At 38.3% G+C, this 16,609-nt stretch overlaps 1 protein-coding gene across 1 annotated transcript in view; it reads left to right on the top strand.

Annotated features, from left to right (window-relative positions):
- Positions 1-13,729, top strand: part of LOC107721955 (SPARC-related modular calcium-binding protein 1) — a 41,570-nt gene extending 27,841 nt beyond the window's left edge. Inside the window, exons 10-14 of the mRNA XM_016530183.1 lie at positions 5,908-6,100; positions 8,398-8,480; positions 11,313-11,418; positions 12,209-12,453; positions 13,609-13,729. Coding sequence (XP_016385669.1) covers positions 5,908-6,100; positions 8,398-8,480; positions 11,313-11,418; positions 12,209-12,453; positions 13,609-13,676 — 695 coding nt within the window. The 3' untranslated portion in view covers positions 13,677-13,729. The remainder of the gene's footprint in view (positions 1-5,907; positions 6,101-8,397; positions 8,481-11,312; positions 11,419-12,208; positions 12,454-13,608) is intronic.
- The last annotated feature ends 2,880 nt before the right edge of the window (positions 13,730-16,609 follow it).

Here is a 16,609-nt window from a genome sequence, read left to right as displayed (position 1 = left end):
AATTGAAAGAAGATCCCTTAAGTCTATTTCCTTCGTAGAGCAGCAATGACCAGAAACATATTTTCGAGCAGAGCTTTGTTGACGCATACAAGTCTGCTGGCTAACCTACATAACACTACAGAAATATTTCAAAGCATCGCCATTGCAGCATCCAAGTCTGTGCGTTCAGGCACACTTGATTGTGCAACAGTTCTGTTCCAGTTTTAGATTTAATATTCAGCATGTCCAGGGACGAGAAACATAACACCAGTAGAATTAAGGCACCCCTCTTTCTCTGTTTGTCTCAACTCTCCTCTGTGTAATTTGTTTAGCTTTCTGTGTCTCCTTTACAATTTCCATCAAATGAGTCGAGCACCCTCTGGGCATGCTCAGTCAACTCTGTCAAGCTCTGTGAGGTTTTTGGGCAATGCGGTTCAGAGGTAGAGGGATCTGAATTTTTGTAGCACAGGAAGAGAGCACATTTCATGACTGAGGGCAGAGAAATGTGTGTGTATGCAGTTCCAGTGGTATTCCTTTGTGTACTTATTGCCTGTGTGGCCTGTAATTGGTAGACATTGAAAAATAATCTATTTATTCCACCAGAAAAAAAAGACAAAATTTTGACAAGATTTTCTGTGTTGAAGGAAACACTTACCTTGAGCAGACAAGTTGTATATCTACTCTGACAAGTCTTTGGAACGCTTCAGAGTCTCCTCCTGTGACCAATTAGCATCTGTTGCACATCAACACTCTTCAGCAAGAATAGCAGATCCACGGTCATCACAAGGGTGCTTTTGGTGCAGAAGTTGGCATCGGGCTCCAACGTTGCTGCTCTTGGGAGTGTGTGTGTGGGATCTGGAGTAAATTGAAACACTGAGATGTTGCTTTTGCTGCTAAAGTAAATCTCGGAGAAAGCCAAGTTTCCATCTCTCAGTGCATTGTGGGTGGTACGCATCAGTTAGGTCTTTCACACATCAACTCGTGCAGTTATAAATGTGAACGTGCTCATCTAAGGTGAGGTAAATGGTGTGCTTCTACAGTAATTGTGGTTATGGTCTCCATTAAACAGATCAAGCATGATTATCATAGTGTCCCCTCAGATTTGGGGGTGGTTTGAACTAGCTACTGTATACAAATGTCTCTGTGCCTTCAAATGCAGATAACACTTGGCAAAGACAGATCTGTAGAGTTACAGAGACATCACGAGACTCTTAAAAAAGGCTTTTAACCCCAGGGTGACTTTACCAAAAAGTGGACTTTTTTCCACAAACATCACTCCTTGTGCCTAAAAATGATTGAACTGAAGAGATTTGTTTTTCAATCACATCATTTAAAAAAGATCACCATTAACTTCAAAATAAATAAATAAATAAAATCACATTTTCCAACCTCACGCAAAGTTTTAGGGTCACAAACACCTTTTAGGCCCTCAAACTAATACTCCTACTGTAATCCTTATATGCATTGTTACTGATAGTCACAGTGTGGATTTACTTATTATTTGAATAAATAACTGGAATTCTGGTAGTATCAACCATTTCCAGTGCAATCTACTATAACAAAAAAATATATATTTAATGTGATATATCATATTACAGTATATTGACAAAATTATTATAATGAAATGCTATTTCTCTTACTGTATAGGAAACCTATATTATTATTCTATAAAATGTAATGATGGTTAATGTGGACATGGCTAATATTTCAATAAAAAAAAAAAATTGAATTTCTTTCTTTGCATTTTCTACGTAGTTAAATCCATCTATATGGATTATGTTGTATGCATCTAAAAAGTCTTAACTATCCACCTTATTTTTAATGTAAGAGTGGGTGCAGCCTTTTTAACGTGCGAGGCTTCCGGTGTCATTCGCTTTCAGTTATTTTTATCTGTACAAAACTGTTTACCTCCACATTGTAAAAGAAGGTGGATATGACTAAGTTCTGTATCCTACTAATTATGTAAGTAGTAAGTCAAGGGGACACAAATGAGGCACAAATGGTTTTCTCAGAATGACCCAATATGGTAAGTCACTTTGGATGAAAGCATCTGCTATATAGCAAATAACCAATGCGCGTCACATGCCCAGGAAGTTCTTAAATGATTAAGCATAATTGGAGAAACAACATATTGTATTTCTTGATATACATCAAAACCCACTACTGGCCAATTCACATGAAGCAAATAAAAGTGAAGAAGTTAGAATACTTCTAAGGATGAGGAAATGTTTGACACCAGTGTCTATAAACCTTTCTATCCCCTCTGTGTAGCATATTAAATTTTGAAAAGAACATGGTGCCCACCCCTCCTCTTCTGGCCCATCATACCCTCTTCTGTTACTTTATAAGCACTGAATGCATAGATCCAAGAACGAAGTGATTACTTACCACACAGCTGAAAACAATTGGAGGGACAGCAGAAGAAAGAGGGATAGAAAGAGAGAGTGAGATATATGCATCTAAAGGCGAAAACAAGAGAGAGCGAGAGAACGCTGTGTTTATAGGAGGCTGATAAGTTTGAGTTTCAAGCTATTTTGTTTGGCCAGATCTTGGCACGATGAAAGGCATGAGGCTCTGATTTTCAGCGTGATAGTGAGGAAATCAGCAGAGTTTACCTACAACATACCACGCATAAACTAATCAATACAAGCCTGTAAACACTGAGAGGGAACCACAGCAAAGCATTCTGAGGAACAATGAGCAATGAGGTCTCACCTCGGCTGTACTCTCACTTATGTCTGTTTGTTTAAACAGAACTCATGCAACTCACTTCTTGGAACAACAAGGGACAGAATGCATAAAAATGACTGTATTCCGAAAAGAGAGGAGGGTCGGATTAAGTTTTACGTGCAGATTTAAAAAAAAAAATGAATGCATGAAAAAAACGTGACGTAAATAGGATTAAATGGGATCTGAGACTGTACATCCTTTTCTGTCCAGTTTTATTGTATTAGGGCGAGAGAGAGAGTAAAAAACTATTTTCTTTTGGGAATCCCAGCTGCTTGGCGCCAGTATACCCTCGCTACAATAAACAGTGCTAAATAATTTAGATATGAAGGAACCTTGGCGGGAAGCGCAGGAGTCATGGACTCTGCCGTGAACACTTGACTGCGGATTGTGAGCCCATCTCTGAAAAAGAGGACATATTAATACTCTGATGGCTAACTCTCCCCCGTTCCTTGTCTTTGCAGTCAGGTTCCACTTAAAACACCCCAAGCCTTGTTCCCGATCACGCCAACGCTGTCAGTCCTCTTACCAGAACTATTTATAATGAAGACAAAAGCAAAAACAGCAGGATTTGGTTACACTGAACAGGGTTGTAGCTCATGGTTTTCATTTTGAGGTTCAGACGAACCCTGACTGGGTAGTGCCGTTCTGCTCTGCTTAATTCTCTTACACTCTAGATCTTGTCCAATCTCAGTACATAATCAATTAATATGGACCATTTAATGCATTAAAAATAACACATTTGATGAAGGATCCATTTTTCACTTCCTATTTATGTGAAGATTGTTAGTTCCAGTCCAGGCTCATTGGAAATATGTGCCTGTGGCAACATTTCTGCAGAATGATATTACGCTTTTTGCACATTTTGCAACACTTTTAAAGTTAAATGTCCAGTGAGTGACGTTAAAGCACATTCCGTTTTATCTGAAACAGATGAATGTGGATCAGGCTACATTTTATTGCATCAGTTGTTGTTATGTATTGCGGTAGTTTGAGAATAAAATGTCCAGTGAGTGTCCCTAATATGTAAATGCTCTATTACATTTGAAAAAAAGTACCACCTACACTAAACCTTACCCTAAACCTAAACAATAGTGGTAACGAAAGCAAACGTGGGATTAGGGTTGCAAAAAGGTGGAAAATATCCAATAAATTTTGGAAATATTCCAGAAATTTTGGAAACTTTCCAGGATTTTTTTGGAATATTCCAGGGATTTTTGGAAAGTTTCCGGAAATTTACTGGAAATTTTCCACCCCTTTGCAACCCTACATGGGATACAAAAGCTGTTGTTGTTGTACCCGGTGATCTACTGAGCAAGTTTACTACATAAGAATAGCTATACATGGTGTATGGAGCTGGTTATGTGATGCATAACATTAATGTATTAAAAATGTTTTAGAATTGTTGTAAAGGTACGGTTTTGGAGTTTTGAAAAAATGTAGGTAGAGGTATGTATTTCCAATGAGCATAGGTTAGTCTTATATTGAAAAGTTGCCTTTTTTAACTCTATGTTCTATAACAGTTGTTAACGAATGATAATCAGAAAATGTAATCTGGTAATTTACAAATTAGTTTTATTAAATGGTTAAAAAAAATAACTTGTCAAATGGTTATAATTACCCACTTTAACATCAGAAAAAATACTGGTCGTATATATCTTTTTTTTTTTTTTTTTTTTTTTGTGAAAATGCGTCCATGTTAAGTCAACATTTATTTGGGGATTCTCTGTGTAACTTAATTGAATTGGTTATATTTTTATTCAATTCACAGCCCTTTTTTAACATTACAAAAATAAGACATCAAATTGAGGAAGAAGAAAGAAAATAGACTTTTTTTTTTTTTTGTATAGCTTATGCATCTGTGCAATCTAATAATTAACAACTTGAGTGACCCAAGCTGTCGTGCCGAGGGGAACGGCGGTTCTGATAACTGTTCTTACGGCACGTTATTCACTAAACATCTGATTAAAAATGACACGAATCAGTAGTGCTAAAAAGCTCTTCAGCAGCCCGCTAGCTGGATTAGCCTCAACATGTGGTGCTGTTATACTTGGCACAGTGCACTACAAGTGAGCAACGTACTAAATGGATTTCAGCATAAATAGAGATTTATGAGACAAGGCGTTAACACATTTAAAAGAACATCTCTCAAGTGTCCTTTGTGTTAATAAATACAGGCAAATTGAATCCTAATGGCTCAGAGAACTTCAGAAAAGGGAAGATGCTTCTTGAAAGTGTTTAAGTCAATTGTGCCTCTGTTAATTTTAACAAATTTGGTGAGTTTTATTGCAGCTAAAAGGATGTTGCCAATATTGGCCACTAGGGGCAATCACATAAGGATGCCAGAAAGGTACATGACTATCCTTAGAAGTTTTATCTGTTGATATCTCTAACAGAAAGACTGGAATTACATTGACTTTGACAGTTGCCATGTCTCATGCTATTCCTCTCATAATTGGAAAGTTTGCATGTGGTGTCTCAGTTTTTGCTTAGTGACTGTGGTACCTTGTACTTGCTTAATATTGATGGACTATAGATGTAAAAACTGTTATTGCCTCGCCATTGACATAATTTTCACTATTATACTGCAGGAGGCACATCTTATGAAATAGTTTTGAATTCCCAGATCAAAACAATGTGAAGAGGCAGAAACAAGTAGTCATGTATGTAAGCAGATGCATACGTAAAATAAAGCAATCATCACCGAACATTAAACAGAATATAAGTCAAAACTGCCTAACATTACTGCATTAAATGTCAACCCAGGCATTGTGGTTTAGGACTGTGCAAGCTTTGGGGGTGTTAATGGAATTGATCTACACCATCTATGTTTTGATCATCGATCTGATTCCGAAGCGGACACAGTCTTTGACAAAAACACGATTTTCTCAGCTTTTTGTTTTAATTTAATTTATTTTTTTTAATGACACTTGCCGATATTCAAGAGTTGATTTAAAAAATGCATAAAGCTAGAATTTATTTTGTTTAAAACCAGAGGCTCTGTTCTTTCTTTTGACATATTGCATGTTCAGAAATTCATACAACAAAATATTCTGGGAACTATGAACGTTTTGTGAACATTATCAAAAATGCTGGCGGGGAAAGAGTTAAAGAATAGTGAAAGAATGGTAAGCCGTATTTTAAGTATACTACCTGATACTAGTTATTTCTGTGTATTGAGTGTGTTTCTCATGGTTTTAGAGAAAGTTCCCTCTTGTGACCAGGAGAGGCAGACCGCTCAAGATGAGGCTCGGCAGAACCCGCGGGAAGCCATCTTCATCCCTGACTGCGGTCTGCAGGGCCTCTACAAGCCGGTCCAGTGCCACCAGTCCACTGGTTACTGCTGGTGTGTGCTGGTGGACACTGGGAGACCCATACCTGGAACCTCTGCAAGGTAAGACGGAGTCATTTTGTTCTTCGGACAAATTTTGTAATGGTACCATTAGCGCTGCCTCTGCCTGTTATTTGTGCCTGTTATAACCTCATTATTTCTACGACATATTTCTGGATGAGCTTGCATGCTCTAAACATCTCAAAATGCTTTAAGTATTGCAATGTGACTGATTAGTTTAGTTGTGGAACATTATGACAATTGGCCTTCTCTCCAAACCACATAGTCTTTATTTTTTCCATGAGCAAAGCTGTGAGTGCTGGATTGTGTAGAAAGGACTCATATTGAAAGCGTGACACGTACTCATGTGCTTCTACCCATTACGAGCCAGAGCATGATGTGCTCTGAATGTGTAAATTGCTCTCTTTTTTTGCTTTGGAAATATTGAGAAAGTTTAGCCAACTGGTTCTCACTAAATGAAATTCGCAATTTGAATTCAGGCACTGAGCCCCCGCTGCCTCTGTACCATGCTGAGAGAGCTTGATATTTTGGATAGATGTTCTAGTCGTTTCCATTAAATCCTAGATGTTTTTTTTGTTTTTCTTGTTTGAGGCTGCAGTGTCATGCATTCTTATGTCTGTCTCAGTCAATTTTGAGTGCAATTTTGTGTAATAAAAACCAGTGAACCAAGTCTAATCAAACAATGGAATCAAATACTTGGAGTTTGTCATGTCTTCATTTGTTTGGATAGCTGTTTTAACCAAGACAGGACTTGTATGGCTGTATTCTCTTTTTCGGAGGGTTTGTTACAGTGAATGCCAAACTCTGCAATCTCTACTAACAATTAACAAAGAAAATGTGCAGGATGCTTGTCCATGAAGATTTGGTTTTTCCAAGTCAACTTATTTGGTGTCCAAGAAGTTGATATAATGGGGTTGGCGGGGAAAGAGTTAAAGTATAGTGAAAGAATGGTAAGCCGTATTTTAAGTATACTACCTGATACTAGTTATTTCTGTGTATTGAGTGTGTTTCTCATGGTTTTAGAGAAAGTTCCCTCTTGTGACCAGGAGAGGCAGACCGCTCAAGATGAGGCTCGGCAGAACCCGCGGGAAGCCATCTTCATCCTTGACTGCGGTCTGCAGGGCCTCTACAAGCCGGTCCAGTGCCACCAGTCCACTGGTTACTGCTGGTGTGTGCTGGTGGACACTGGGAGACCCATACCTGGAACCTCTGCAAGGTAAGACGGAGTCATTTTGTTCTTCGGACAAATTTTGTAATGGTACCATTAGCGCTGCCTCTGCCTGTTATTTGTGCCTGTTATAACCTCATTATTTCTACGACATATTTCTGGATGAGCTTGCATGCTCTAAACATCTCAAAATGCTTTAAGTAGTGCAATCATCAGTAATACAATCCATTGTGACTGATTAGTTTAGTTGTGGAACGTTATGACAATTGGCTTTCCCTCCAAACCACAAAGTTTGTATTTTTCCATGAGCGAAGCTGTCAGTGCTGAATTTTGTTTAGAAAGGACTCAAATTGAAAGCGTGACACGTCCTGATGTGTTTCTACCCATTACGAGCCCTGATTTATTTTCCATTTTAGGAGATGTGCTCTGAATGTGTCAATTGCTCTCTTTTTTGCTTTGGAATTATTGAGAAGGTTTAGCCAACTGGTTCTAGCTGAACGAAATTTGCAGTTTGCATTCAGGCACTGAGCCCACGCTGCCTCTGTACCATGCTGAGACAGCTTGATCTTTTGGATAGATGTTCTGGTCATTTCCGTTAAATCCGAGACTTTTTGGGGTGTTCTTGTGTGAGGCTGCAGTGTCATGCATTCTTATGTCTGTCTCACTCAGTTTTGAGTGCAATTTTGTGTAATAAAAACAAGTGAACCAAATCTAATCAAACAATGAAATCGAATACTTGGAGTTTGTCATTTCTTAATTTGTTTGGATAGCTGTGTTAACCGAGACCGGACTTGTATGGCTGCGCTCTTTTATTATTATTTTTTTGATGACTTGTTACAGTGAATGCCAGGCTCTGCAATCTCTACTCACAAATAACGAAGAAAATGTGCTTGTTCATGAAGATTTGGTTTCCAAGTCAACTTCTTTGGTGTCCAAAACGTTGATACAATGGGGTCACCATGGTGTTCTTAGTGGTTGTAAGCACATTTCTAAGCATTTTCTAAGAGGTTGTGCCTTGTTGGTTGCCTACTGACTCAAGTCAGAAGAATCCATAAGAGTCCAAAGTCTGTGTGATATTCTGGCATCCAGATATGGCTTTGTATTGAAAAAAAAAAGTGGATAATTTTATAAACGTTGTAACTAAGTGCCTCATGTTTGTGTTCTCCATCAGGTATAAGAAACCAGAATGTGACAGTGCGGCTCGTTCTCGAGACTCAGAAATGGAAGATCCTTTTAGAGACAGAGATCTGACAGGTGAGCAGAACACTTCATGAGTTGTGTCCCAATTTGCATACCAGCACACTATTCTACACCAATTGGAAGTATAAACAGTGCAAGTCAACACAAGTTCACATCGAAAATTCCAACAGGAAGTGTACTTCAATACCCAGATGATGCACTAATTTAACCGAAAAAAATCAAAGGGCCCTATCATGCACCCAGCACAATGCAGCACTAGGCGCGACTCAAGTGTTTTTTGCTAGTTTCAGCCCGACGCAGTTATCATTTTCATGTCCAGCGCCATGTTGTTTAAATAGCAAATGCACTTGCACCCATCTGTTTGCCCATGGGCGTGCTGGTCTGAAAACGAGGTGTGTTCAGGCGCATTGTTGGCACGTTGCTATTTTGAGGCAACTGAAAATGATTCTGCCACTGAATCTGCCAACTAAAACCTGGTCTAAAGTCAATGACGCAGTATTTCTTTTATTTAAGGGGCATGTTCGTATTATGCACTACAGGTGCAAAATGCGCACAGCGTACACACTCTGCTTATTATACACACAGGGACTCACAGCAGCACACACACATGCCAGATATTAAAAATGAAAGGATTACAATCTAAAAGGTTATTATTGTGTACGCTTTAAACTCGCACATGAGCAGATCCGTTTCCTCTCTGAAGATTGGTTCAGTAAATGATATAGATGCTATTCAGTAGATGCTTATGTAAATGATCCAACATGGTGCATCACAACTGGCTTTTAAAGGGAATGGGAGATGAGACTCTGATTGGTTTATTGTACGTTATGCCCAAAACACACCCATGGCTCATTAAGAGAATAGGTACAACCCTTTTGGGCCATGCGCCTGGCGTGCCGAACGTTTTTTTTTTTTTTCGTCGTTAAACTAGCAAAAGTGGATTCGGACACACCCTAAGTTCACTTAATGAACTTAATAGCTTTAATAACGTAGATTTAATAATCAGACTCAATGCTGGATGACAAACTAGCCGTCTAAATGTCATACAGTACACAGTACAGTATATAAAGCATAGTTTAAGTGCATAGTGTATAATGTATCAATGGACTAACTGTCCAATTACAGTAGTTTGTCACTCATTCTTCTGTTTATATACATTGTTTCTAAAATATTTTGATTCCTTTTCCAATTGCTAGTTAATACAGTGTACCAGTCATTTATTAGCTTTATTAACTATAGGCTAGCTTTGAGGTAATTTGTAAGCTACATCTAGGTGGCTAACTTTTTCACTATTTCATATTCCTTTTCCAGGACAATAGACAAAAAATACAGATTTTTGTTCATTTTAAATGCTATTTAGAATGAGAATATCCTTTTCCCTGAAACTGACTAGCAAGTAGCAAATTGTGATTCATTTCTGCGATCTAGCTAAAGCCTATTGATTATTTTGTTGTATGTGCAATAATGATTGACATTGCTAATATGTTTCTCTGGACTTAAATAGGTGTTTTATTGTATATATTCATTTTCTTGATTATTTTGCTTACAAAAAGTCCAAAAAGTTCCTTGTATGCTTGCTAATAATGTTTGACAAATGGTTACAGGATCAAGTACAAGAACATGCAGCACCACATGTTAGCATTTAAAGGTTGTTTTCCCTTGAAATATTAGGCTTTTGCTCATTCCAGTTCGTTCCTATGTTTCTCACTTCTTTCCCTTTCATTTAGAATTTCATTGTAACTCCTTTTTAATTCCCCATCTGGTAAGTTTACAGAGTAAAACATGGCTCCTGACTGGGCAACAGATGTGTGGTGTAGTTTACGACGATGTGGGCCACTGGGGAGGACAGCAGCAGGGGGCCGAGAGGTGCTGTCAATGCCCGGGGGACTTCAGTGAAATTATTTTTATGTACTCTACTTGAGTGCTACCTGGCACCAAAACAAAGAATCTTGGTTTCATCCTTTCAACACAGGAATGGAGAAAAAAGAACTTTTGGATAGATGTACAACCATTTCCACAGGCCAAATTCCACTACAAGACCTACCTGTAGCATCATGCTAGTGCAAACAAACAAACTCAGGGCTAATCTACATCAGGGCTTCCAACAAGCTGTCTTTATGAAGTCTACATGTGCCGAAAACAGTATGGGAAGTTTGTCAAGATGAGTCTGATTCCATATGTTCTGATTTAACACTTGGGCTGAGAAGCACTGAGCCGGCACGTCATCACACTTGTCCAAACCATACAGATACTAATTGGAGTCACCTGGTGAGCCACAGGGCCCCACCTCCCATATTGCCTTGAGCCAGCAAAATCAAGAAAGTTAGTGGAACTGAGGTAGAGGGTACGGCTTGGGAAAACGAAAATGAACCAAAGTGAAAATGTAAACTGAGATTATTTTATTGCATACTCCTGTTTTAAGTTGCTCTTTAAGAGACACAATTAAGGCCGAAACATTGACCCAATCGAGCACACCATTGCAGTCAAGCATCTGGGACAGTTAAAATGTGCTACCCAAGGTGTTCAGCAATGTGTCATAAAAGTTAACAGGGCTGCGGGGGTCTGTGAAAGTGCCCTCGTCACCTTGTCGCTCTACCTTATTTGCTACTTTACATTTCACACGTGCGCTCTTTTGCTCTGCATATTATGTTGATTATGCATGGGTCTTTGAACTGCTAACATGTTAAGACCGAGATCAAATGTGACTTATATTAGAAATACAACCGTATTGCATTGTTTTTCATTGGGACGGCTTAATACTTCCCTCGCTAACTGTGAGCATAGTTGAAAACAAGTTGGTCTGAGAATATTTTAGTTGAAATATCTCTGCTGCAAGCCTGAATGGGAATGCTTGTGGTTATACCAGACTTTCTTTAAATGTTACAGGATGTCCAGAGGGAAAGAAAGTGGAATTCATAACCAGCCTGTTGGATGCCCTTACTACTGACATGGTGCAGGCTATCAACTCACCAACCCCCTCTGGTGGTGGGAGGTAAGAATTTAATAAACTAATGTCTTATTTACAAATTTGTCGTCTAACAGCAAAAATTATGTTTCATAAATGTTATAAATTTGTATAATTTTAAGAAAATTGTAATGTTATTAGAATAAATATTATAAGAAACAATATTCTGAGAAATGGCTTGATTGAGGAATAGCTTTTTAAGTGCTTAGAAATCGATGGAATTTTCATTTTGAGATTTTTCTCAGAACATTGTGACTTTATTTTTTAAATGTTATTATTTTGTATTATTATTATTTAAATATTGCATTAAAACGCTGTCATTCTTTCAAGACATGAGCCAAAGACAAGTCTAGTCTTGATAGGACCAGCATTGATTAACTAGATTATTACATTACTCATACTTTTTTTTTTTGTAATGTAGTCTCTTTTTATACAAAATGTCCCAGCACAATGATGAATTAGGCTTGACCCCCCCCCCACAACTTCCCATGTCTCTCTGATATTCTAGTGCCTATATGTGGCCAAGGATCCTATGAGTTCTGAGTCTCAACACAATATAATTCTATGAAACTTTAATTTAATTTTAATTTTATTCATTCATTCATTCATTCATTCATTCATAATATTTAATATTTCATAAAAGAAATTTGAAACTGCCCAAGTTATAGTACTATCTATATCTCTTCTCCTAGCCATTTGCTATCTGTCTTCTCTCTCTTTCAAATTAATCAAACAGCAACAAAAAATCTTAAATGGAAAATATGTTTTGAAAGTACTATACAGTATACCCCTCCAACTGGGATTGTTTCTGCTCCAGGTTTGTTGAGCCTGACCCAAGCCACACACTGGAGGAACGGGTGGTTCATTGGTACTTTGCCCAGCTGGATAATAACGGCAGTCACAATATCAACAAGAAGGAGATGAAGCCCTTCAAGCGCTATGTGAAGAAGAAAGCCAAACCTAAACGATGCGCCCGCAAGTTCACCGACTACTGCGACCTTAACAAGGACAAGACCATCTCCCTTCAAGAACTCAAAGGATGCCTAGGAGTCAATAAAGAGGGTGTGCAGTTTTTTTTTTATGCATTTAAGATATAAAAACAGGTGATGGATTAGATTTGGCACTCTAAAGGAGCTAGAGTGGTGGTGTTGTGCTTTGGTGGAACCACATTTTGTGACGTTATTACGGAAGTTACTTAATTTCCCTTGATACTTCCTGTCCCATTGAATACACAATGCAGGTTTGTGTTCCTACCAACTTCCAACAAGTTTCCAAATTTTTTTAGGTAGTACTTCTAGAACTTTTGAAATTAACTTCTGAATTAAATCATTTAAATCTATTTTCCTCTTATCTAATCAAATCCCAGTAGACAGATATTATTGAACCATATCTTTACAACATATTATTATTACATTATCACAACATACAAATGCACTTTTTACAAATATGATCGTTATCCAAAACAGTAACGTTATGTCCTTTGGGGGTCAAATTGACACCAGCCAAAACACACTGTATTATGTATGTGTTATATGATTGATGCATATTTTTAATGCAAAATTTCTTAACTCTAAGTTTCCATAAGATTAGAGAAAGTCCTGAAGTTTCTTGTTAAATATAGAATCCCATTTCAGACTCAGAGTTGGAAACAGTTTATTGCTACTTTGTTTCTCATAATTGCAACTTTATATCTCAAAATGTGACTTCATATTTTGCAATGTGAATTTATTCTTTCAAATTATGACAATTTGTCATATTTGCTACTTTATGTGAAACCATACGACTTTATATCTCACAATGGGACTTTATTTATTACAATGTAATACTATATCCTGCAAATTGCAACTTGATTTCTCATAACTGTGACTTTGTCAAACAATATGACTTTATAACTCAAAATGTGACTTTAAATGTCACAACTGTAATTTTATACCTCAGTGTTCTTTATACACACCTTATGTCACAACTATCTTTTTTTTTTTTTTTTTCTCGGTGGAAATGGGCTTAGTGTACTTTCTCAAACCCCAAACAGCAGTGACTGTACAAAATGAGTCAAATACTGGCACAGTGACATCTTTGTAAGAGTCAGCAGTTCCTGACTACTGGAAAAAATGGTGGAAACATCGATAGGAGAAGCACTGGTTTGGGAAAACATGTCAGTCAGATCCTTTACTTATTATTAACATTTGTCTTTCTTGTATGTTCTTCTTTTTGCAGGTAGCACTACAAGCAGCATCAGCAGTCTGGGGACAAGGCAAGGGACACATTTGTTCAGTAAGGCCTGACTAATTGCTTTCGCACTAACATTTGCCTCAGCAGTTGCAGAGAGCAGAAATTATAATATATTAACAATATGAATAGAGTGCAAGCATTGTAGTGAACAATATATGCCTTGCCCTTTTATGATGGAGATGGGATGAATGATGCATCTTTATGGCCACCCACATTGTGTCTGCTGTTGTGTGTGCATGTATTCTTTGTGAACTAAATTCAATAGATGATTACTTTAATCATAGCTTTACACTGTAGTCAGGGTGCTGTGTGTAATTGAGTCAGAATGGAACTATTCTCGGAGAATAATCAAGGACAAAAAAACAGTAGATACAAAGAAAGTGACATAATTATTGAGAGTAATGTAGTGGAAAATTTACATTCAACCCCTAGAGCCTGAACGGCGATCATCTGAGTGAGGAAAATATGGATCTTTGCTCATATGCACTTAGTTCTAGATTTATTTTTCTTTTTTTTTTAGTTGACAAGAAAGTGCAAAAATTATATGTATTATTTGGTAACAAACAAGCATTTGTAATCTAATGCAATATTATTTTCCACTATATTTTCATCAACAGTGTTTTAATTAAAAGGTTAATTTTCGTCATGATGCAAATTTTTCCATGTCAACTTCATTATTAATGAGACTAACAAACATTTTCATGATTTTGATATACTGAAAAGCTTTTGACTACTGACTATCCTGAGCTGATTCTATATAAATATACTATAAAAGGTCTAAATAAATGTTATTTTTGCCCCCAGAATGGAGTGGTTAGATTAGCTAAGTGGGCCATGTTAAACAGCCAAAACTTGAGTTGGAAGCAACTTCTACCCTCAGATAACCAGGCCGGATGGTGCGGCAGCCCAAAATCCACCTGATCCTCCACTGATCGAGTTAAAATAATGCTCCATCCCATCATTAGCTGCACCAGAAGTTTTGCCACTCCATCACCGTCCAAAAGACTAGCTACTTATGTTACTTATTGCAAGAAGACATCACGTCTAATGGCTTTTGTTGGACAGAAGTTGCAGGTTTGGAGTTACTCGCTTCTCCTCGAACACATCGTTTGTTCTACTTCATAGATAAGCAATGACAAGTGCATTAGTAGGACTGTAAAATGTTTCCAACCTCTTAAATCTAGTAGGAGAATACAGTTTCCAAAATAACCACCAGGAGTCACGACCCCAGGCTTTTTTTCTCTTTTCCGTTTTATATCGCAAAAAAATATAGCGCTGTCATGACTTCGCTGTATATTACCGGGTTATGAGAAGGAAAGTGTGGTTTTAATATTAGTCCTGATGTGCTTCTCCATATCGGCCTCCTCTGGTTCTCTAAAGTGGAACTTAAGGGGAGAAATTATTTATCTAAATGCTATAATTCTGTGCGTCCAGACCCACCTGTTTCTCTTAGCTAAATTACAGCGTGAGGTTTAATTCATTGGGCTCCTGTGTGTAGACGCTCAGAAGTCATGCGCAACTTTATAACTGGTTTGAATAAGACTTTGTGGCACCATTTACTTCACATTTGATTAGTGGTAATCTTCAGTGATATTTTCTTTAGAGCCACAGAAGAAGAAAAAAACGCACTTATTTGGAAGCATGACTGTTTATTTGAAATGATTGCAACTGTAATAGCTCTGAGACCAAGACGGTCTCATTCGTGTTTTTTTTGTGTGTTTTTTTTACCGTGTCGGAGACCGAGACGCAGAGCAGAAAGCAGAGATGTTCTGTCTCATAGCACGATGACAAGTCACTCTCTCTCTCCTTCACGCTCACCGTCTGACTTTGGTCTGTTTTTGCCAGCCATAATGTTTTGCTCGTAGTTAGGTGTTTAGCGTTTGATGACAGGCTCGCTAGCCCACTAGCACCGTTTCTCGCCAGCTCGCTCTCCGACCAGTGGGATTCCCTTGTTATTAGTCGAGTAGCTGCTGTTTACCCTGGCTTGTGGGTTCTGGTAGCCTAGCAGAGACCCACCAAGGTCCCAGCGATGGCTGAGCTCATGCGTTTACCCTGGCGCTGCCCACTTCAACCTAAAAACAGTGGCCGGGAGCGGGCAGAAAGTCATGCCCAGTGGACCGTGACTAGCACTGCCAAGATAAACAGCTGTTTCATTTGGAGAGCTGAGGGGGATTCTCCTACCCACAGCCAAAGAGTTTACTTTTCAACACCCCCCTCCCGTGTACACACTCGAGGGTTGATTAATTGGGCCTAGCTTCTCCAAAAAGGCAGTTTTATGTCTTGTCGCTTAAGTGTACTGGAAGTAAAATTGATGAGTCTGATGTAGTTGCAATTTGGGACCATGCACTGCCAAAATATCTACGATGCAATCAGAGCCAATAGACATTTTCTTCATCTGGCTGTGGCTGTTTGACAATGAATGTTTGACAAATTGTAACAATTTATTTAGTTACAATACTGTACTTGCAGTTACTGCAATCGAGACACCAGAATTATGTCTTAAAAATGTTGATAGTGCTCTTCACTTTATAAAACAGGTTTTCTTACACAAGTGAATTACTGATGGCGTTTATTAAATTCATCAACAATATGTTCACATTCATTATTAATCTTATGCCTATTGTGCTAAAAATAACTGTTAATGTTTCTTGTCTTGTCACATTGACGAATTACATTGTTTTACATGAATTGAATTACATGAATCGTTACAGAAATGTAATGTTAAAAAAAGTGACGTGACATGTGGCCAAGTATGGTGACCCATACTTGGAATTAGTGCTCTACATTTAACCCATCCAAAGTGCACACACACAGCAGTGAACACACACACACTGTGAACACGCACCCGAAACAGTGGGCAGCCATTTATGCTGCGGCGCCCGGGGAGCGGTTGGGGGTTCGGTGCCTTGCTCAAGGGCACCTCAGTCATGGTATTGAAGGTGGGAGAGAGCGCTGTACATTCACTCCCCCCACCTACAATCCCTGC

Source organism: Sinocyclocheilus rhinocerous, unplaced genomic scaffold (assembly GCF_001515625.1).
Source record: "Sinocyclocheilus rhinocerous isolate Xijiao unplaced genomic scaffold, SAMN03320098_v1.1 scaffold2109, whole genome shotgun sequence".
NCBI classification, from domain to species: Eukaryota; Metazoa; Chordata; class Actinopteri; order Cypriniformes; family Cyprinidae; genus Sinocyclocheilus; species Sinocyclocheilus rhinocerous.
This window is presented reverse-complemented; position numbering and strand designations above follow the sequence as displayed.